Source organism: Balearica regulorum, chromosome 1, assembly GCF_011004875.1.
Source record: "Balearica regulorum gibbericeps isolate bBalReg1 chromosome 1, bBalReg1.pri, whole genome shotgun sequence".
Taxonomy (NCBI): Eukaryota; Metazoa; Chordata; class Aves; order Gruiformes; family Gruidae; genus Balearica; species Balearica regulorum.
In genome coordinates, this window is record NC_046184.1 from 158,374,292 (window position 1) to 158,397,109 (window position 22,818).

Consider the following 22,818-nt stretch of genomic DNA (forward strand, 5'->3'; position numbering starts at 1 on the left):
GATATTCATATTTAAACCTATGTAGACCATTGATAGATTCATTCCATATAGAGTAAAAGTTTGAATCTTGTGGTTCATAAATCAAGGCCATCAGAAAATCATGTTTTGAAAATCTACTGGAATATCATGTGAAGCATACAAGGAACAATCAAGATTTAAACTGCTAACAGCTCCAAATGTGTTGTCATCTGATCATAAATAATTTCAGAAATAAATTGTGTCAAATAAAATAGTTTTAATCCTTTTTGCATACATTTTCAATTAAAAGATCCTGTTGTAAACCAGAAGTTTTCTTCTGTCTTGGGAAACAAAAATATCAGATTTAGAAAGATCTATATACTGTTGAGATCCACGTCTGCATGCACGGATTTTTGATTTATAAAATCTTTTGTAACGGGACTTCTAGAGGTCCCTTTCAACCTAAACTATTCTACAGTAAACAAAAGCCAGGTTTCAGTAAGTTTATTGGTCATTTACATGGTTTTTATTAAGAAAATTAATATTTTCAATAAATAGAATTTTAATCCCTTGACACTTCTAAGCTTATATTGTTTATATGTTTGCAAAACCTTGCATAAAACTGTAAAGGGATTTGCAGATGATGATAACAGATAATGGCTATCACAAAGCATCATTATTCCGGATCAGTGTGCTGTTTCTGTTTTCCTCTAAGCCTTCAGCAATGTTAAGCAGGCAAATTTCTTTAAGTGTGGGCCAAATCTTGAAATAATGAGGAAACTGCTCTGCAAGGTGCTGATATTTTTCAAAGGAAATGATCTGCAAGATTGATCCTACTTGCACAACATACTGAGAGACAGCTGTTTGTTGTTGATTGGTTGGTTGGGTTTGTTTTTTTTTTTAATTAGGAGATTTAAAATAATAAAAATTTATTTCTATGGGAAGTTGACATACCTATATCCAAAGTTATAGCATTCACTATTATTTTGTGTAACACAGTTGTAAACAAAATCATTAAAAACTTACTTATATGAGTGGTACTTACAGCATGGTATAGTACCCTATTCCACATGTGTAAAACTGCAGTAGTAAGCAAGTATTTTTTTCACAAGAAATGATGATGTGTAGATTGTTTATATTTCAGTCTTTAAGGCCCAGAAAGGATTGCTTTGTCTCTGGAGAGAATATTAGTCAAGGAGCTATGGTTCACAGCAATTTGGCTGCCAGTATGTTCCATTTCTAATGACTTCTGTTCTTCCTTATCAGTCTAGCATAGCCAGAACCACTCACTTATTATTTACAGAGCACAGTTTGGATTGCATCAAAGAGAGCTTCCACTCATCAAGCTGTTTCCTGGTATTAATTTAGCTCTTCCTCCCTACATCTGTAGCTAAAGCAAGGTTCCGTAGTGCTTAAACTAAGGCTGGAAATAAGTCAAAAAGCTTTGAGACTTGGTGAGAAATATTTGGGTTATGTTTTTATTTTATTTTATTTTATTTTATTTTATTTTATTTTATTTTATTTTACTTTATTTTATTTTAAACACAAGGCTTACCTGAACACTGAAGGGCGGTGCAAGGGGTACTCGGAGACTTCTGGTAATAAATGAGTCCCAAAGGATTGAGACTGAAGAGCAACTTTGTACACCAGTGGCAAGTTCAGTTTTAAGGTGGATGCATCGGGAAAAGTGTGCTTTGGGAAGTGACAGTGTGACAGCCTACCTGTGTTCAAGGCTGAGCGGGTTTAAGACCTGATGTGACTGGAGGGCAGTTTTTTTCAGTGTAGTCCAGCTATTCTGTTTTGACTGGATTCACGCACTGACTGATGGTTTCTAAGTCTCTTTTATCCAGATAGTAAGAGGCTGTGAACAAGAGTCATTCACTCAGTGGATGCTCAAGGTTCTCAATATTGAAATACAGCCAGCTAGAAGCTAGACCTCACACCAATCTTTCTGAACTTCCCATCTTTTTGGGAGGCAATTTCACAACAGACTTAGGCTGCTCCGAGACTATCCTACCATGCCCCTCTCCTTGCTTCATGTGCAACCTTGCCAGCTCTGCAGGACCAGGCTGCATGGTAAGCCATATCAATTTACTAATCGAGGTGAGTAGTAAAAAGAAAAACAAAAACCAAAAAACCACTGGATCTGCAACTGATTTTTCATATGACAAAAAGCACGGTTCTGGTAGACTTTCTCGGTGCCCTCTGTAGACGTACTGGTGACAGACTATCAGGTCCTATTTGTAAGTTTTCAGCTGCATTACCTGGCCAATGAGCATTATGCTATTAAGGTACTACACATGCTTACATGAAAACTGCATTTATATAATGGTGTTAGACCGATGGGAATTTTAGGGGGCGCTTCATGTGTCATTTGAACATTGAGATTAGAAAGTGATTGCTGTAACTCTTGTAACTGTGCCTAGAAGGTAATATTTATTATCTGTGATTAAACCTGTGCATTGCTTTTCTTAAAAGCTTAGAGTATTTTTCTGTCTCTAAGATGAATGGAAACTCTCTTCCAACTAGCTAGGCTGATTCCTAGCTAATCCTTCTGCAACTCTCTGTGTTGGTCTTATAGCTATCTATTTTTCCTTTTTAAGCAAAAATCTACTATAGCTTGACTTCAAAGTGCCTGTAAAAGTATCAGTGGGTTAAACAACTCCTTTGCAGGTTTTGAACAATTAAATAATTCAACAAATGGTACAGGCTACTGAAGTAAATATACCATTTAGAATTTTTAGCTTGATGATTTCGTTACTTGTAACAAATTTATAGAAGCAATGCAATAGATGTATAATTTCATTGTTATAACAATTATTCTGTGAAAAAGAGGAATTAAGACATTTTCATTTTCTGCATCAGAACAACTGGAAATGATTATGATTAAAAGAGCAACCCCATGTGAATAGATCTCTGTTTATTTTTATTAAAGTGACTTTAACAGTTTTTTAAAGAAAGGGATGGTCTATCTCCTATCACACAGATGTTGAAATATATTCGTACCATACCATTTTTGCTCAGCTTTTGTCAGGTACAAATATCTCCAAGTTCTTATAGCAGTGCAAGTAATAAAAGAAAAATTTTCCAGTATGTGTTGCAAGTTATTCCCCAGTCAATATATCTGTGGATAACTAGAGTAACAGTGTCCACTGCTGGCAAATCAGATAATTGCACTGCGCATTAGAGCGATATACCGTTGAAAGGTTTCGATGAGTTAAGCTTTGACTGGGATATTTTGTAATTTAGGTTTGCAGGACTGTATTATAAAGTCAGGTCAGGAGTTAGGAGTATTTATGATATTACTGATAATAAAAAATGCTGTGGTATTTGAACTAATAGCCAAGAATATCAGCATGGTAATATGAGCAGGGATTGCAATATTTTTTCAGGATTTAAAAATGATTGTAGTAGTCATTGTATTCTAGCTGTCACATCTTCAAAATAAAGAAAAAGATAGTAAAAGTCTATGAGCTTTGTCCTGATGCTATAATTTATGTAACAAGACAGGCAAGCAGAAGTTCTTAATTTTTTTAATTTTTTTTTTTTAAGTCAGAGCATTCATTGCTGGTTTTGCTAGATTTTTCTTAAACATATAAATGAAGTATAGAAGGAATTAATAGTTCTATTTGGGAAGAAATAAAATGTAAACATGCAGCTTGAGGTAGCAATTACCACTAGTAATGATGAAGCTAGAGCTAAAGTAGCCTGATTATCAAAGAGAGGAGGAGAAAAGGCTGGTATCTAAAAAGCTAATTTAATCAATATTATTGTAGTATTTTTTATAGTAGATAATTTGTTTGCAACTGTTGCTTAACTATAATATGTTAATGTAAAGAAAATCTTTCAGTCAAAGAAAATAGAGAGTGAAAGAACCATTTAAGGAGAAAAAAGCAAGTCTCTTCCTATGCTAATATAAGCTGCATTATCGTGTCAGATTCTTCTGAATATCTAGATTAATTAAACAGAAGCTAAGGCATACCTGTTTTCAGAGATTTATATCTGTCATTAATTTACTCCATTCAATAGAAATAGTAGACAATGCACTGAATTTTCTGTTTGTTTTGAAAGATGGAAACACAGGGGGTTTTTTTAGAAAACATTAGTTGTGTCTGAACCCCATGGACATTCTTGTATGAAAGATCTCAGAGGAGATCAAGGCTTACCCTATGGATGAATGCCTCATTAGCTAGCATTGTTCTAGATCTACTTTTTTTCCCTTACTTACCTTCTCATGGTTAGCAGTACCCAGAGAAATAATTTATTACCTTGCCTCTAGAACAAGAAAAGAACAGGATTTTAGGTTTCAGAGCTTTTTTTTTATTATTATTTTTCCTTGCAAATGGCTTCGGAATAGTATCAAATGGATTGCGAAACAAAAGTTATTTGAAAATAAATCGTAGAAGAATTGCAAAGACAGCTGGCTATCAAAAATTCTTTTCTCAAATTAATTATTAATTATGCTGCCAATTTGAGGTTAGAGAGCAGGAAAGAACTGATTTTTTTCTAAATTATTTGCCAGAAAATGTCCTTCGTTTTTTCTTCCACCACAAAGTGATTGTGTGTGTGTGTGCGTGCGTGTGTGTGTGTGCGTATGCACGCAAGTGCGGAGGCAGCTGTGTTCCAATCCTTCTTGTCACTCGTGAAAATCACTTTCTATACTTACAGGATTATTGGATGTATTTTGGGAGGAATCATCCTTCTGCTTCTCAAGCTAGTAATTTAAATATGTCCTTGGCTAATTTTCTGTTCAGCATTTTATTGTAATGGATATAATGTACTTTTTCTCCTGAGTGTCTATGAGATGACCAAAATCCAACACCTCTCTTGTTGGTAGAGTCCAGAAATGTAATACATTTTTTTCTCACATTCTCATGTGTTTTCCTATCTGTTCTGAGGAAAGTAAGAAACCCTTATGTAAAGAATTAGAAGTAATAATTTGGAGGACTTTAGAAAAACACTGTCAGTAAGCTTGGGCTATATATTTTTTAATATATATATATATTTATTGCTTGGATGGCATTTTGAGTTTCCTAATAATTTAAGACATAAGATATGGGTTCTGTGTCTAAGTTGGGATTTATATGGCATATCATGTGCAGACAAGTTATTCACTTTTAAATAGTATTCAGACAAGGCATCTGAATAAAAATATCTCCTTACCAATCCCCCCAAATCTCATAAATACAAAAATGCTCTCATATACATATGTATAAAAATTTTTAATAAAATTTTACATATTCATGCATTTTATGCTTGTATATGTTATGTGTAGCATGCATGCACTGATATTATTTATTTCATTAACAAAAATACTGAAGGATTTGATTCCTCTATGAAGATATCAGTTGGAAAGTGAACAACTAATGAACCAACAAAAATCATGTCGTAATGTCAAATTCTATGAAAAGAACTATGGGCATGCTGGTAAACATTTCCCAAATCACTGTTATCCATGGAGCTGATTTTTTCCTTGTAGTTAGAAATTTTCATATCAATGGCTACTTTTCTATAGGCCATATTTTTTTCTAGAACTTGGGCAGCAAAAATCAGTGTGTGTTTAGGATAATATTTCTGATGGTTCCAATCAAGAGACTGTAAATTCATTGAAATCCGCTTAACTTTTTTGCTGGTTTAGGAGTAGGAAACCCTCACAGGAGAGCGCTGTCACGCAGGTGTAATAGCTTACACATTGTCATGCTCTGCCAGCTCTACTGACTCCAGAGGAAATTTTTCAGGAAGGGCATTCCTTTTGTTTCTGTAGAGCAAAATTAAGCAGACTCACAGGGACTTTCAGTTACTTGGGAGAATAATAGCAAAGTCTGTTGCATGTTTTAGAAGTCGGGCAAAACAGAAAAGTCCTGCTGTGGCTAGATAAGCAAATGCAACAGATGTTGTTTTAAGCTGTGCGTATGAGAAATTAATGAAGAAGCTTTCCACGCTGTTTTTAGTTCTCTAAATCTTAAACTCCTCTGTGCATCTGTGTGGACTAGAGATGTGGAGGGGGTTTTGTTTGTTTGTTTTTCTTTAAAGAAAGTTGTTGTTCTGGCTTGTGTCACCGGAGCCTTGTCTGAAGCACTCTGGTGGCAGATCTGCTGCTGCTAGCTTCAGTGGGAGCAAAATAAATGGCAATGTGTTTCTGTCACTAGTAATGAAGAATTTGTCTTTAAGGGGACTGTTTAATATTTACAGTTAAATTCATAAATATATATATATATCTGCAGAAACCACAATGTATTTCATTTTTAATTACTTTCACAGATTTTATCCCTGAAAGTAATCTTGATTCTTGTATTGTCATTGTTATTAAATGTTGCTTAAAAGAGATTTGTTGGAGATGATAAGTTTTAGGCCTGGGTGAGCTATTCTGGAGAGCCTCGTATGATCTGTGTGCTGTCCAGATTCTCCTGTCAATGCTGTTCACCTAGTCTCAAAAGAAGTGGTAGCAGAAGTAGGGGACAGAGAGAGTGAAAACTAGGAAGAGTCATGGAAGATGTCACAGGAGGTGTGCTAATAGGAGCTGTAATTGAGCATCTTATCTTGCTGAAAGATCAATTGTAAAAAATGGTGTAAGAATCTCCATTCGCTTTTCTTTTCCTTGTTGAAGAATGAAGAGTTAGCTGACGGAATGAAAATGAAACTCTAAGTAGTTAAAGCAAGTATTTTCCTTGACATGGCACTATTCGCAAGACTCATCACTACAGTATAATCAATGCTAAATTTAAAGGAAGGAGAAAAACAAAGTCAAAAAAGAAAAAGCAAACCCGAGCAATTTGAAAATTATGTATTTTCTAAAGAATAAGCCAATATCTATTCAGTAAACATTTCCCCAATCACTGGAGACAATTTTTTTCAGTTCCCTAAATGAACTTGAACTGTTACTAGTGCAGAGGTACCCAGTCCTTCGAGTTGCAGACATATCCCGGGTAATGCGTGAAAGAAATGTCGCCGGTCAATGCAGAGCCAACATTGCACTAGCTAAGCTATTGGGCCTGAGCTGGTATAATTATTCTTCCTTCCTTAGATGTTAGATATGTTGTTTACATTTTCATAGTTCTCTGCATAACCAGTCATCTAAAGTAGGACTTCCTTGCATGGTGGATTAATTTATTCTAGCATATACATTAAGTATGTTTTAATGGTTCTTCTAATAACTTGGATACAAGTAAGTCCAAAGCCTGTGAAGAAGCTGGCTAAAATATGTGCAGTCCTTTAAAAAACGTACTGGAAGTTTGCTTTTGTCTTATTCAAAGGGATTCACTTGACCTAGTTAAACAATTGACTATATAGGACCTCCTATGTATTCAGTAAATTTTAACAGGTATGAGTTTGGCTCCTTGAGTGCATTGTGAATGCTGAGAGAGAAAGCTGAGTGCTTTTGACATAGAACAATGTAAAAGCATAGGTATCCAAATTCTCTGAAGTATATTAGCATGCTTAATAAACTTTGGTTTTAATGCTCTTCAAATTCTAGTCAACCAGCATCAAATGTTGAGGGTGTTAAGGACTTTAAATTGCAATGCTTCACAGTGCATTGTCTTCTGAGAAGTTAACGATAACTTATAAGGAGAATTATATCCAGATTAACATACAAGAACATGTAAAACTGACCTAATTTAAACTATTTAAACCTCATTGCACAACCATACTAGTCTTACTATAAGCATGGAATGCATTTAAACTGTCTGAAAAGGAATTCCTTATCTATGAATTGATGTGTTCATATTGGTATGGTCATGACAAATATAAGCTTTTATGCTGACAAATATTTTTCTAGGTTGTTAATATTTTGAAGATGAAACACCATCCTACAGAGTAAGCCATAGGCCATATATCGTTCATCTTGTTCAAATAATTAAGTTATATCTTTTCCTATAGCTTTGTCCCCCAAGAAAATTAAATCAAGAATTGGAAGTTTCTATTGCTTACCAACATCCACCCTCCTCCCTATACAGATACATTCTGTGGTTTAGACAGGTATCAGTTTGTAGTTATCCGAATAATCCTATTTGTAAAACTGTATCACATTTTCTTATGATATCATTATGTGGGAGCAGAGGGGTCTTAGTATGTAAATTGATTTTAGACACTTAAATTATGGTCCACCAAAATTAACAACAGCCTTCAGTAGATTCTTGATCAGTACCAACAAATGTTCAGAATCACAATCGTAGCTGGAAACAGCACTGTGGTAATCAGTCTGCTGTCTTATCAAAAGCACCAGAACATTGATTAAATTAATCCATAAGAATTTATAGAGAAGTATTTTTTTAACTGCTGAGACATCTCTTCTGGGGGATTACATTAAATTTTCCCAATGGCTCAGATGTACTGTTATGCTTACTTTGCAATTGTGATGCCTCGATTGGTACTTTTACCCCTAGAGTAGTATTTCCAGGTTGAATGGAAGTTTAAGGAGTAAGGTATTAATCTTCTTTGCAACTATAGCACACACCATCTTAAAAAAAAAAAAAAAAAGCGCCTTTTCAGGGACAGGAAATGATCTTCAGCTCTTTAGAGTCTGGAAGAACATCTAGATTCACAGTACTTTACTAGTGATTTATAGAATCAAAGGTTGACTTTACAGCATCATGTTCTAGAGTATTTAATTGGACAAGCGAACTGTGTGTGCCTACTGCTGGCAAGCAAGTGCAATAAAAATTTTACTAGAGCTCATGAAACTAAGACATGTTTAGTAGCAATGTAATAACCTGGCATTTTACACTTCTACAAAATATATGCTTCTAAGGACTTTGGCATATTTTTCTTAGGGTTTGATTTAATTTGTTTTGATTTGTTTTTGAAATGAGGAATGGTTTCAGGATATATCGGGGGAGAAAATGTGGGTGGAGTGTGTGTATGTGGGAATATACCTGTAGAAAGACGTTTTTGTTTATATTGAAATGAGTTTTGAAAGGAAGAACTCTGTAGAGTTTTCATGTCTGCATTGACCAAAAATGACTCTGTAGCTTGTAACTCTATCCAACCTAATGCAAAACATACAAGTGAAGAAAAAAAAAAAAGAAAGAAAGAAAGAAAGAACACAGTCCTTAAACCTTAATTTTTTATTCTGTAAATTTTGTAGCCTATGGATCTAGGTTAGGCATAGACTCTCATTTTTCCAAATGGAAGCCCCTATAAAAGCATTTTATGTATCACTAGTACATGTATATACATGTCATAGTTTAACCCCAGCTGGCAACTAAGCACCACACAGCTGCTCACTCCCTCCCCCCTGCAGCGGGATGGGGGAAGAGAATTGGAAGGGTAAAAGTGAGAAACCTCATGGGTTGAATAAGAGCAGTTTAAATATTGAAATAAAATAAAATAAAAATAATATTATAAGTACTACTACTACTACCAATAAATTGCAATGGAAAGAAAAAAAAAAAAAAGAGAGAGAAATAAACTCCAAGAAAGACAAGTGATGCAAATGAAAACAATTGCTCACCAACATTCGACGGATGCCCAGCCAGTCCCCGAGCAGCACCCACCCTCCAGCCTTCCCCCTAGTCTATTGCCGAGGATATATAGTATGGAATATCCCTCTGGTCAGTTGGGGTCAGCTGTCCCAGCTGTGTCCCCTCCCAACTCCTTGTGCACCCCCAGCCTCCTCGCTGGTGGGGTCGTGTGAGGAGCAGAAAAGGCCTTGGCTCTGTGATGAAAACATCCCTGTGTTATCAGCACTGTTTTCAGCACAGATCCAAAACACAGCCCCATACTAGCTACTATGAAGAAAATTAACTCTACCCCAGCCAAAACCAACACAATACACAAATATTAATAATGTATACTTTAATATTGAACTTTTATGCCTGAAAATAGCACATTGTAATTTAAATTTTAAATTAGAAGAAATAGAATATGATTTTCTCCCTAGTAATACAGCAAAAAATAAATTTAAGGAATAATAATATTTCATACCCTAGTATATAATAAAGCAAGTATTTTATGCACACTTTATATCTGTTGCATGCTTTCCTCTAAAGTTCATTCAAGCAAGTAATTTTAAACGTTTTTGGTTTAGAAAACTCCTGAAATCTATGATAAATTAGTAGTTAGAGATGAACAGATGGGAAAATAGAAAGTATTCCTTCTCCCCCTCTTTTGCTTTTAATCGTTTGTTTTCATACCCAGAGTTTTGTTAATCAGAAATAAAATTCTATTTTAATGTTGCAAATGTTATAACTAAGATATATCCATTTGAACTAAATGCATAATCTTATGCAGTTACTAGTATTTAAGGTAGCTGAACTTCTACAATCCATCTGTTAGCAAAACCTTCACTTTGACTAGAACTGCACACATTTTACCACAGGTTAAGACAGCAGATGGCTCTCTTGAGTTTTCTTTGCAAAACCTCGGGCTGTAAACAACTGCTCTGTATTTCTGAGATGCAAGTAGGAAGCTATTGTTTTTGATCTCTAGAGTAAGAAACATATTTGCTCTTGTCAATAGGCACAGTGCCCATTTTCACCTTCATTCTTTCCTTTCTTTGCCATCGCCCCAAGCATCGTATCATTGAGAAATGTCAGTGTGTTTTGGCAAAGGCCCAGTATTTGAAGGAAAATTCGGAAAAGGAACAATAGTAGTAGATAGTGTATAGTGAATAGCATCATTGGATAATATGAAGAGGTCCTTCCAGCAAAACGAAGCGTGGAACCTACATCTTTTCAGAGAGAGTTTCTCACGCAGAAGTTAAGCCTGTATGTATTCTACTCCTAAATCCCTGTGAAAATTAAAGGTAGTGGAGGGTTGGCCTTTATTTCACTCTAGTCCCTCTCATTCGTTCCTTTGTTTGGAGCCAGGCCGAGCAGGAGGAGACTTTGGGCCGTGTCCCGTCACCTCCTCCCGCCGCGGCAGGGGATGTCCCGGGGCCACGCGCGCTGTCCCTGGTGCTGAAGGCAGAGACGGCCCGGGGGGGGGGGGGGCGGGGGCAGGGGGAGGAGGGGGACGCTGGGGCGGCATTTGAAGGAGTGCTCCTGTCTTCAGGAGACTTAAGGAAGGCAACACAGTGGCTTGTCCGCTGCTGGGAAGTATGGAAAAGGGATGCAGTATGCAAAACTGCTACAGTGAAATTTAAATTTAAAAAAGCAAAACAAACCAAAACCAAAACAAAACCAAACAAACCACCTCTCTGTCTAATTGCATTAGTTAAGGTAATTGTAACCGCTGTAAGGAAATTGCTGCTCTGTAAAAATTGCCAGACAGAAAATCCAGTGCGAGTGTTTTAGCTGAATCTCTTTAGAGACACTTTTTAAAAGAATTAAAACGTATTATCCAGATCCGATTGTGCATGTTCTGCTCCTAGTTGGTCTAGTATTAATACAAAATCCCTGTTTAAGGGAGTTCCTACCATACACTTTTGCCCTCTGTATAAAAATATCCCTTTGTAGATTAAAGGATTTAGGGAAATAGTGGTCAATATCAGAGACGTTGAAGCCTCTGCTGAAACAAGAACCTACTCTTACCTATGAGGTTCTGTATTGCAAAACAATTATTTATTCTGGATGGATATTTACACTTCAAAGCCTGTTTTTGTAAAGAACCATCTAATAAGAAATTAAGAGTATTCTGATAACAGTATAAAAATTAGATATTTATTGCATGATATTTCCCTGTGTGAGCATCTGCCCTTCCTTGTAGGATAACTCTGCACCTTTTGCCTGTGTAGCTGCTGGCTTCCTTTTCCTACTTTCCTCTGGTTAGTTACAACTTCAGGAAGTTTCACCATTAGGCTGGCAGAAAGTAAATCTGAAAAACATTGAGTCTGTCTTTGAAAAGGGAGAAGACCCAACAGAAAAGGATTAAAGGAAAGAAACGAGAAGTCATATTTTACATGGTATTTATTATCTGCAGTGTATTGTGAACTCCTCGGGGCAGAGACTCCTGAGGCATTCTGTGTCTAACGAGCTTGGCTGGTGCTTGCTCAAGTGCTCCAAGACATAGACTGTGAAAAAAAAAATGAAATAACTTTACATTGTACTGCGGCTGTTCGCGGGTGCCCTATAGAATTCCTTCGGTATTTCTGAAACCTCAGAAATCGGTTTATGTTCCGAGTTAAAAGTCTGTTGGTGCTATAATCTTTTCTCCCAAAGAGTGCGTATTGGTTTGGGTGGAAGGTCCCCCCAGCCTCGTAGGTGTTTCTTCCTCACAGCTCTAAATCCTTCGCATGCAGCACAAACCCCTCTCCCGCCGGACTACGTCCCCCCCCCCCCCCCCCGCGGGGCTATGGGGCACCCTGCGCCGCTGCGGGCGGGCTGGCGGGGAGAGGGGCTGCCGCGGGTCGGGGCGCCCCTGCGCTGACCGCCGTTCCCCCTCACCCGCCTTCCTCTGCCCCCACAGCTTCCCTGGCCTGGGGACCGGGGCGAGTACCAGTGTCACCGCGGGGTGCGGGGGGGGGGGGGGGGTGGCCGCCCGCGGGCAGGGCGGCAGGCAGCCGGTGCGAGGGAGCAGGCGAGAGGGTGAGTGCGAGGGTGCCTCGGTGCGCCGCGGTGGGCGGTGGAAGGTTGGGGAGGGCCATGTGCCCCTCCGGCAGCGCCCGGCGCCCTCCTCCCCCGCGGGGAGGGAGCCCAGCACGAAGCCATCCGAAAAGCTAAAGGGGAGCAGAGGCAGCTGGCGGCGGATCCGCCGGGAACCCGCTGGTTCCCACCAGAAAACCGCATCAGCAACACCCCTTCCCTCCGCCCCTCGCCCCCTTTGCTTTATTCTCCTGCCTTTCTCCCGTCCCTCCTCCACCCCCCTGCACCCTCGCCGCCCCTCGCCTTGGGGAGGACAGAAAAAGCTCCAGCGGTGCGTGCCTCTGTGTGTGTGTGTGTGCGTGTGCGTGTGTGTGTGTGTGTGTGTGTAGGGGAGGCTGGAGCGGGGTGGGACTGAAGAGCCGTGATTACAGCTCTCCCCGGAGAAGAAGATTGCTCTCTCCAGATGCTGATTTCTGAAGCACTTGGCAATCATCAGGCGGGAGTCTGCAAAAGGCGGCGGTAGCCGCCCCGGCCGCGGCGATGGCAGCGGCGGGCGAGCGGGCGGCGGCGCGGGGCTGAGGGGCAGCCCCGGGAGGCGACGCTGCCGGCCGGACCCGACCTGACCGGGAGCGGCTCTGCCCCGAGTCCCGGTCCCTCCGCTCCGCGCCGCGCCGCGCCGCCAGCCCGCCCGCAGACACTCGCCACCCGAGCAGGTGTCCCTGCGCCGGGGCACGGCGGGAGGGACGGCGGGGCACCCATGCGGTGACCCGCGGCGGCGGCGGCAGCTCCCGCGGGCCGGAGGGAGGGGGTGCCCCGCTGCAGTCGCGTCTCGGGCCGGAGGAGGGTCCCGCTCGCCCGCGCCCCCCCCGGGGATGGGTCCCCGCCGGGGCTGAGAGCCCGGCCGCCGCCCTCCCCCGTGCCCGTCGCGGCGCCGGCCGGCGTGGGCGAGCCGGCGAGCAGCCATGGCAGCGGCCATCGCCAGCGGCTTGATCCGCCAGAAGCGGCAGGCGAGGGAGCAGCACTGGGACCGGCCCTCGGCCAGCAGGAGGCGGAACAGCCCCAGCAAGAACCGCGGGCTCTGCAACGGCAACCTGGTGGACATTTTCTCCAAGGTCCGCATCTTCGGGCTCAAGAAGCGGCGGTTGCGGCGCCAAGGTGCGTCCCTGTGGCCGGGCCCGCCCGGGGGGGTGCCCGGGGGGGGGCGGGAGGGAGGGGGCAACCTGTGGCCAGAAACTTCCCGGGCCGGGCGCCGCCCTCGCTCCTGTCAGCGGGCGGCTCCCGGCTCCCCGGCAGCGGGCGAAGGGCTCCGCGGGCTGAGGGGCGCGGCGGCTCCTCGGCCGGGACCCCCGCCTTGCCGCCCGGCTGCCTGCGCTGGGCGGGCAGCTGCCTGCCTGCCTGCCTGCCTGCCTGCGCCGCAGCCCCGCCCGAGGCGCCGCGGCCGGCGGGCCCAGCCCGCCCCGGGGCTCAGGTGTTGGTCACGGCAGGTGGGCTCCGCGGCAGGAAAAAAACCCTCGGGGGGGAGGCGACCCGCGTGGCGAGAGCCCTGCGTGTCCCTGTCTCGCCCGTGATTTTCTTTAAAGGACAAAGAGCGCAGAGCGCGGAAAGCTTTATAAGCCTCCGGGGTCTGGGATCCGCCGGTCGCCAGTCCCTTCCTTGAGCCGCCCGCTTGGCTTTGGCAGGGGTAGCCTGGCCGTGGTGCAGGAGTCCCGCTCCCGGCCACTTCCCAGCCACCAACGTGAGAGGTACGGCGTGGGTGGCAGCTGTGGGAGTGCTGCTCCGCGTCCCTGTGGGTGCCCGGGCGCGGGTATGCCTGCCCGCTGCCCATCCCGCGTCAGGGCCGCTTGGTATAGACCAGCAAGTTTTGCAGGCTGTGTTTCTTCTGGGTAGATGGCCAGTAGTCAACCGAGACGACTAAAACTGGTACCATGGTGATTGCATTTTATCCAGTACTTTGTATTAGAACCCTAGAAATAAAAGGAGTTAAATGATAGTGCAATGATTTCTCAGTTATTGATTTTTTTTAAAAAAAATATGGTATTCAACTCAATATTCAACAGTGTTCAGAAATGGTGATGACTTTTACTCATCCTCAGGAAACAAGTAGTTTTAGAACAAAAGGATTGTATCGCAAAGAGTGAAAGTGTTAAGTATCACTCGAAATGTGGCTGATACCTACCAGTCAATGGTAAAGTACAAGCCATCCTCTGTTACACTAGAGAATGCCACCATGTGTTGTAGTTTGGTATGTATACTATAGCTCCTCTTTAGGTTGGGTTGGAAGATAATTTTAAGAAGCTTACTCAGTGATCTGTCCCGATTGATCCTTCCTGGTTTTTTACCATGTTTCATACTTGAAATAGCATAAATTGACAACATCCATATAACTTTATTTTTATATGGCTTTATTACTATAAGGATTATTTCTTGTAACTCCTAATGCAAGCTAAATCTTGCCATTTTTAGATAGTACAGTGATATAGGGAAGATGAGCGAGAACATGTCAGTGGCAAAATCTATGGTGACTTATTTTTAGGCAGTCTGCATGTGTGCTTAAAAAGAAGACTAGAGTACTTGGTTTAGGATGGTGGATTTATATATGTGATACTTGTTCATGAAAGCAAGTTTAGGGGATTTGCTAACAGAGCAATTGTTCTCAACCACCTGTGCAGTCTTATTTGGGGGAAGACTCTGTATTTGACTACATTGTGGTTTGAGGAGGAGATGACTGTCTCACAGCACCGAGACATCAAACATTTACTTAGGTAGGCAGGGGCTTTAAAGAGATTTCTGAACTCATCCTTTTTCATTCATTCATTTTTTCATAAGGCACTCTGTGACATTCTTGAATAAGAGAACTGGATATAACTGGATATAACTCAGCTGTTAACCTATGCCACCGGTACAGATGATTTCAGTAAGAACAATGAGAACAGGGGCTATTCACTAGTAAAGTCTGCAGCATCAGACCCCCCAGTTTATTTCCTTAAGAATCCTTCAGATGGAGACCTGGTGATATTTATCCATTGATTTATGTTAAGATCTCAGAATTACTGCTCATCCATAAGAATTCCTGCTGAAAAAATTACTATCGTGCCTTTTACTGTGTGTGTTCATGATGCGTGAAGTGATACATGGAGTACCTGTGGATTCAAAGTTGCATGCTATTTAGGAGGGAAAAATGAAGAAACAATCAAGCAGAGGTCATTACTTAAACATCTTATGCAGAATAATTTAGAATGAATAATCATTTGGAAAAAACACATTTTATAGGGCTGATTGCTTTAAACGTACCGTATATGAGTTACAAAATGAACATTTAGTTTTCCTAAGCTGAGTTAAATGACCACTGAATTCTTCACTGAAATCATACTGTCAAATCCACTAAACTAAGTCTTTGCCAAGCAAAATAGGATGCATTTCAAAACATCTGTTGTCAGAAAGGTGCTATGGGATTTTGACAAATAAACCTGGTGTAAATGATATACAGAGTGTCATGAGAGCATTGTGAAAAATGAGCTAATCGGGATGTGACAAACCGTCTGTAGCATTCTCGTACAATTCAGTGGAGGAGTAGAAGTATTTGTAAAATATTTGTTATGTAGAACAGTAAAAGCTAGACTGTGTTTCTCATGGAATAAAAGAGTGGTTTGCTTTGTACTTACATATGAAAAATCAGTGTCTTCCCATCTTTGAAACAGGCAGCAAAAAATAGTGATGCTGCTTTTAAAATTAAAAATCTACATTTGCTCTTGTACATACATGAATTAGATAAATAGATATACACAATGAATGCACAATGCATGCACACTTACCAACCTGTTAGTAAACTTTTGAAAATACTCTTTATTTTTAAACTCTTCTTTAAAAATGCTTGTTAGTACTGTTCTTGTTCAGTAGGATTTGTTTGTGAACAAATGCAGCTATTGCAAATACATAACATGCTAAAAACATATGTATCCCAACTGAATATAAAATTTTTCTGTCATTATGACTAATTTTCTGTTCATGGTCCTACCTTTAGGGAAATACTGAAATACCAACAGAAGAGTGTTTTGGGAGACTAACATTTAGGAAGGGTAGCATTAAAGATACATCCAGGACCTCATTCAGGGTAAATGGTAACATTTTTATTTGCTTATATATTGGCTCTAATGATAAACAGAATGGTAGTTTTAAACAGCTTGTTAAAAACTTTGATTAATAATTAAACTGGCAAAGTGATTTCTGTGTGAGATTTGTCTGATAATCTACTGAGTGGATAAAACCATTTTCATTTACCGGACAGCTTTGATTCATATTGTTTAGTATTATGATAGGTCAAATTTCTTTCCTCTTTATTTTATCCTACCTGTCATCTGATGAAGAAATCACTGTCATTAATTTCTGGGTAGCCATGAAGCCAAGATCTTGCCTGACACTGATGCCAGACATCAATCAATTATGAATCATCCTGTCCTGGATCAGAGGTTGTTCAGTTATAATGGCTTAATTTATGTTAATATAATCACAAATGGGAGAACTGACAGACAAGATTTTGAGTCTTCATGTGAAATAACCTTATATAACCTGGGGCTACCCTATAAAAAGAAGAAAATAAAAGTAATTTCTTCACCTCATGCAACTACAGTGCACAGAGATTAAAAATGTATGCTTGTCACTAGTGCAAATTCAAACTTCTTAGCCTGTATTTTCAGCTACGTATCTAGCTTCTTTGCTAATCTGAAAAATCGTCATTTGGTTAATTAGGTCCCTTGAGAGTATTCCACTGGAAAATACTCACCATTTAAATGTGTTAAAAACCAAGTGTAATGTTTACTGTTTCTGTGTGCTAATACCACATTAAAACTTCTAAATTTATACATAGAGTGTATGAATTTTGGAATGACTTGGCCTCTGATTTTGTACATTAATATTTATGAGAAAAAGAGACCTAGGGAACATGTTCAGAAAATGCACTGATTAGGTTTTATTGCATCTACAAAGGTAATTTAATTCTCCAAAGAAAGCATTTTTGGAAAATTCCTCAGCTAATGCTTTGTGGCAGACGTGGGAGTGGCCCATAATCTCAGATGTAAGATAATCCCCCATATACGTAGCACCCTAAGTAGTTATGAGTTCTCCTTCTTGTGGAATGATGTAAGCGGAACTGAAATAGAGATCTGTGCACACAGGTGTACGTGCCTCGTTTCCCGAAGCTTAAGAAACCACATCAAATCCCGGTCAGTTAGCTCCAGCCTCGGATGATCTGGCCTACTCAAAGTTTCAGTGGACCAAAACCTGTAGCTGCGCTTTCTTATGTGACTTTCCTCAGAAAGAATTCTTCTTGGCGTTTCCCTAAAGCCCACATTACTGCATTGTCTAGGTGCAAGACTGTCTATTTTTCTGGGTGTTGAACTGATGTTGCTTATTCTTCATTACTTTTCTTCAAATGAAATTGATTAACCCACAATCATTTTGGAATTACAAACCCTGTCTTAACAGTGTATACATATATATGTATAAAAAAAAAATATTAATTTTTCAAAGTTTTTTCCTTCATTGCTGCTGATCTGTTCAAAGGACTGCATGATCATCAGAAATGGAAAATGTGTTAAATAAGCTGTTTCTCATGTAAAAGATTCTAAACATATTTAAAATAATTTTTAAATATGTATTTTGCTAGACTCAGTGTCAAGTTTTCTTTCCCATGCGTTCAGTATTTCACATAGACCCTGTGCTTGCTAAGGAAGTCTTTAAGAAGAAATGTAGTAATGGCTGGACTGTAATTCTCTTTTTCTGAACTGGTCTTAGTGGCTCTAAAAGTGATGAATGAGATGTTTTTGAGAGGAAATGGGGAAAAAGAATTTTAAAATGGTAACATAATTTTAGGCACTATTGATTTTTAGAAATTTCTCAAGCACGGGTGATAGAATAGTGAGCGTTTAACGTACATGTATTGCTGTACCAATGTTATTTCAGAATATCTCCTATTTTAATGTAAACCAAGTAGAAAAACTTAACTATATCCATTATATGTCTTAAAATATTATGCTAAAAGTAGAAATCAGATAACTTTACAGAGCAGTAAGTATTTTAACTTATGTTTTCTAAATATTCTATGTTTGGTGCTAGTTGCAAGTTAAGATTTCTTTGAAATTTCTCCAAGGTTTCACAGTTGGTTTGGCTTGAATTCCTTACTTGTTCTGTCTATGAAGTACTGTGGTGTTTGGGGTTTTTTTGGTCACTTCTTTCTTCCTGAAAAGATTACATTGATTTACCTCAGGAAGTTTGCATATCTGGAGGATATGCAAAATTGGAGGAACCCAAATTTCACTTTTCCTGTATACAAACCTTGCTTTGCACCACCTTCACTTGTAATTGGTGATTTAACTCCTCATTAGCAAATGAACTCTTGATTTGTGAGTGATCTTGCTGGATCTCCAAAGTTCAGGCAGTTTCTGTCCACATAGAGTGATCTTTTTTTGAAAGTATATCAGTTATTGTATCTATTAAATGCATTGTAGAACTAAATTATCTGTTTAATGAGGATATTAAGGGAGATTTCAGTATAGGTAGTTTCTGATTCCTGGTAGTGTAGCAATAGAAATGTTACAGGCAAGGTCAGGTTTCTAATTCTGTGTTTAAAGACAGAATTGTGTCTTAACAATATCTAATCTATTAGTGGATGTCATTTTTTCAGGGTATTTCAGTCTGTTAATTTGAATTAAACAAAAAATGAGTGCTGAAAACTAATTTTGAATAATGAATTTTCAAGTCAGTAGCTCATAAACAGCAGTAATTAATTTTAATATGGAGATAACACTCAAAAAATTTGTTACAGAAAACTTTGCTGTTAAAGTCTTGATTTAGACTCTACGTGTCAGTGGTGTGAAAATAGAAAGAATATATGTTACTACATTCCATGGTAGAAGAGGATGAGAAAATCAGTAAAGCTCTGGTTTTCTCTGTTGTGATCTAAAATCAGCAATCTGCTTTCATTGCATTGTAGACCGTAACATTTCTGTACATTAGGGGTTTAGTTTTTCATTTCAATTACACAAATCAGATAACTTGATGAGATCAAGTTTAAATCTTCCAATGTATTTTCCTATGGGATTGAAAATGAGGGAACATACCCTTTCCTGGTGCCAACAAAAAAACTAGCTTCTTTTGGTGCAGGATTTAGGAATATATAATTGGATCAAGTTAGAGATGGGCAGGAGTCGAGTCCAGGACTCTCAAGTTCTGGTTCTATGTTACAAACTAGATATGATTGCAGCATATCCTGAAATAGGTGGCACTACTAAAATTTACATTTCTGTAAATAAATAAATAGCCAACCAAAGAAAATGGAGAATTTTGGTATTTCAAGTGAAAGCTAATAGAAGCTTGAAAGACATAAATAGCAAAAGATTGATATAAAATTTAAATAGATGAACTATGTTGAAAAAAATCCAGAAACGTTATTCCCTCAAGGTTTTCAGGATCCCAGGTTGTTTTGTTTGCCATTTTGTAAAATGGTGAGTACAAGCTAATAAACGTGATGTTGGTTGTTCAGTAAGACTTTCATAAATGAAGCTAGAGAAAGTTGACTGAAATAAGAATATGAAGCATATCCTTTCTCTAGGATATAAAGTATAATCTCTAGGATGTAACTAAATTAAATAATTTAATTAAATCTGTGGTCTTGATTCTAATCCCTTGCACACATGTAGAACTTTTGAAAGGCATTTGAGTTACTGTGCTATAAAACTGCTGTAAATTGAACCAAGCTTGGACTGCTGATTGACAGTAATCAGCATAAATAAATGATGGAACTCAGCATTTGTTTAAAATATTAAATCAAGCATTTTATTTCATGTAAGAAAAATTCAGCATTATGAAACACAAGCACACAGTCTTTTTCTCTCTGTAGAAGTTAATTGTTTTTAAAAAAAAAGGTGAAAAGAGAAAGTCCTTCTTATTGAACTATCATTTCCATTGCTGAGCCTGCCCTTTGTGCTTTATTTTGCAAACTCCAAGATGTATCCAGTACAGTGAGTGTAGCTGCTGCTGCTCCTGCTTTGGTACTGTGAAGCCTGGTTCCAGAAAGCATCTTGTTTTGGTTGCTAGACTATTTCCACTGCTTTTTTTTTAAAAAAAAAAAAAAGCAAATGAGAGAAAGGAAGTAATGATTTTTTAAATTAGTCTCCATTTTTTAATGGTTCATTGTACAGGTAAACCTGAGTGGAATTTCGTGTCCTAATGAAAAGGGACTTTTCAAGCCTCGAGGCATTTTTGTTACTGAATTTCAAAGTCACTCAGCAAACAACAGATATGTCAGGCTTAAGAAAAGGTCAGCAGGTTTCTTTACAGTGGAGATTCTTGTGGAATTATGAGCCTAGAGGTGGTAGCTGGTACCAGGGTCTCCCTTAATGCACTTTAATGCATAGTTTGGTTTTGATGAGAATTTGCACTCCCTGAGTGTTACAGAGAGACTCACTTCCTTACTTACTGTGTAAAACCAGGGTAATGTTGTGATTTTTTTTACTAAAATTACGATGATTTTATGGTAGTGTTTTCTGTAGTGTGAATGAAAGATGTCTTTGAAAGGCAACTGTTGACTTCAGACTTCTGTAATCATAAGTACTAAATTTACCATTTATGTATACCTTCTTATATGAAAACGTTACATATCTATAATGCCTAGATTATGTTACTGCTCTTCTTCAAAAAGTATATTCTATAATGAAAAAGCGAGTTCTTCACCAACAAGAAGTCTATTTCAGTATGATACTTATATTTTCTTTCCAAATCTATAACAGAATTTTTCATATAACAGCAGACTGAATTTTTGTGATTAAAACAATGTGTGTGAAGCTTATTGGTAATTTATAAAAACCAATATGTTTTCTAGAGTATGAATAAAATAGCTATTAATGTTTTTATTTATTTTGGTTTTAATCCATGATCGTTTCTTTGTTTCGTTTTGTTGGGGTTTTTTTAAGAACAGTCTTATAACAAATTGGTATGTTCATAAATGTGATGAAATAAGGTTTTTCACCAGTCACTCTCCCTTGTAACCTAAACTGTGTACTTCATGGATTATAGTTCATAACTGCTCCAAAATTTTGCAACATTTACTGAATATTCAGTTGTTCGCACACTTACTGCTTTATGCATTGTGAATATCCCAGTTTGAACAGATGCTCCTCTCATTTTCATCTAAGTAGTTTATGTATAACTGAGACTTGAATTCCTCTACCTTAATTAGTGGTTTGTATCTCTTCATATAAAATAATGATGAGTTGAAAAATTTGCCACTGTAATCTGTATACCAGTGACTATGAAATAAATGAACTCTCAAACTTCATTGCTCTATTTTGTTCTTTCACTTTTCTCGCTGTGTAATCAGAACAGATCCTTTTTTGTAAACAGAACAAATGCACATTAAACGTGTAATATTTTGTTCCCAACAGCATATTAAACTGTGGTATTTAAGCCAACAAAAATAAGATTCCATCAACTATGGAATCTCTTTCTACGACACTAGAAAGAGACTTGCATGGTGGGATGTCTTCGCTACAGCCTTTTGGATTTTAGCAAGGCTCCCCTTGCGTCCACTGCAAGTCTTGTCTTATCAGAGCTCAGGTCAGACTCATACCTGGAGGTATACTTACGGCATTGAAGTCCAGAAGATTACCCATGCTTGCCCACAAGCAAGTAAAGGTATGATTACAGAATGAAGACCTAAGTATGGTTGTCTTCTCCTTTTCTTGTGTAGGGATGCACAAAAAATGAATAATGGATTCCTTCCGCTATTAGTTTCTTTTCATTATCTTATCAATTATCTTGTATCGTGACTATGCCAAGAAGTAGGACTAACTATAAAATAACACAGGATACTTTAGAATTTTTTAATAGAAAACTATTCTATTGAATAGTTTTTCTATTGAAAAGTTTGGAGGTTGATCTCTGCTGATGCAGGTAGTCTGAAGAAATGCAAACTTTTGTTGTTTCTAGTATATATTATTGAAATTAGCTTGTGTAATTTTTAACGATTTGAAAATCCATATGTTCCTCCTAAGGAACTCATTAGAAAATTACTAATAGTGAACAATATACATCATCACCATCATCATCAGTTCTCATTACCAAGCAAGTTATTTTTTCATCTGAATAGCTTTATTTGGGTAGTCAAGTTTTGTGTTTATCAATCACATACTCCAAACAGAGTCTGGTGCACAGATGATTTCTACCTTTCTTATTAACAAATGAAGACCGTAGTCTTAACTTCCTTACTAGCATAGTTTTGGCTCGCTTAAACTAACCATCCGCATTCTGAGAACCTTTTGTATACTTACCTTTCCCCCAGCACCCCGAAGATGGTTTTGTGCAGAGATTAGTTTACGGTTGACCTCTTCCAGGCATTAGATTGGTA

The 22,818-nt window shown here is 38.9% G+C and overlaps 1 protein-coding gene across 6 annotated transcripts in view; it reads left to right on the forward strand.

Annotated features, from left to right (window-relative positions):
• The window catches only part of FGF14 (fibroblast growth factor 14), a 423,436-nt gene that overhangs the window by 266,514 nt on the left and 134,104 nt on the right, over positions 1-22,818 (forward strand). The window contains exon 1 of one of the 6 annotated variants that reach the window (XM_075740684.1): positions 12,823-13,574. The exons of the other annotated variants lie outside the window; for them this stretch is intronic. Coding sequence (XP_075596799.1) covers positions 13,382-13,574 — 193 coding nt within the window. The 5' untranslated portion in view covers positions 12,823-13,381. Of the gene's footprint in view, positions 1-12,822; positions 13,575-22,818 lie in introns of those variants that run through there. 6 annotated transcript variants of the gene reach the window in all.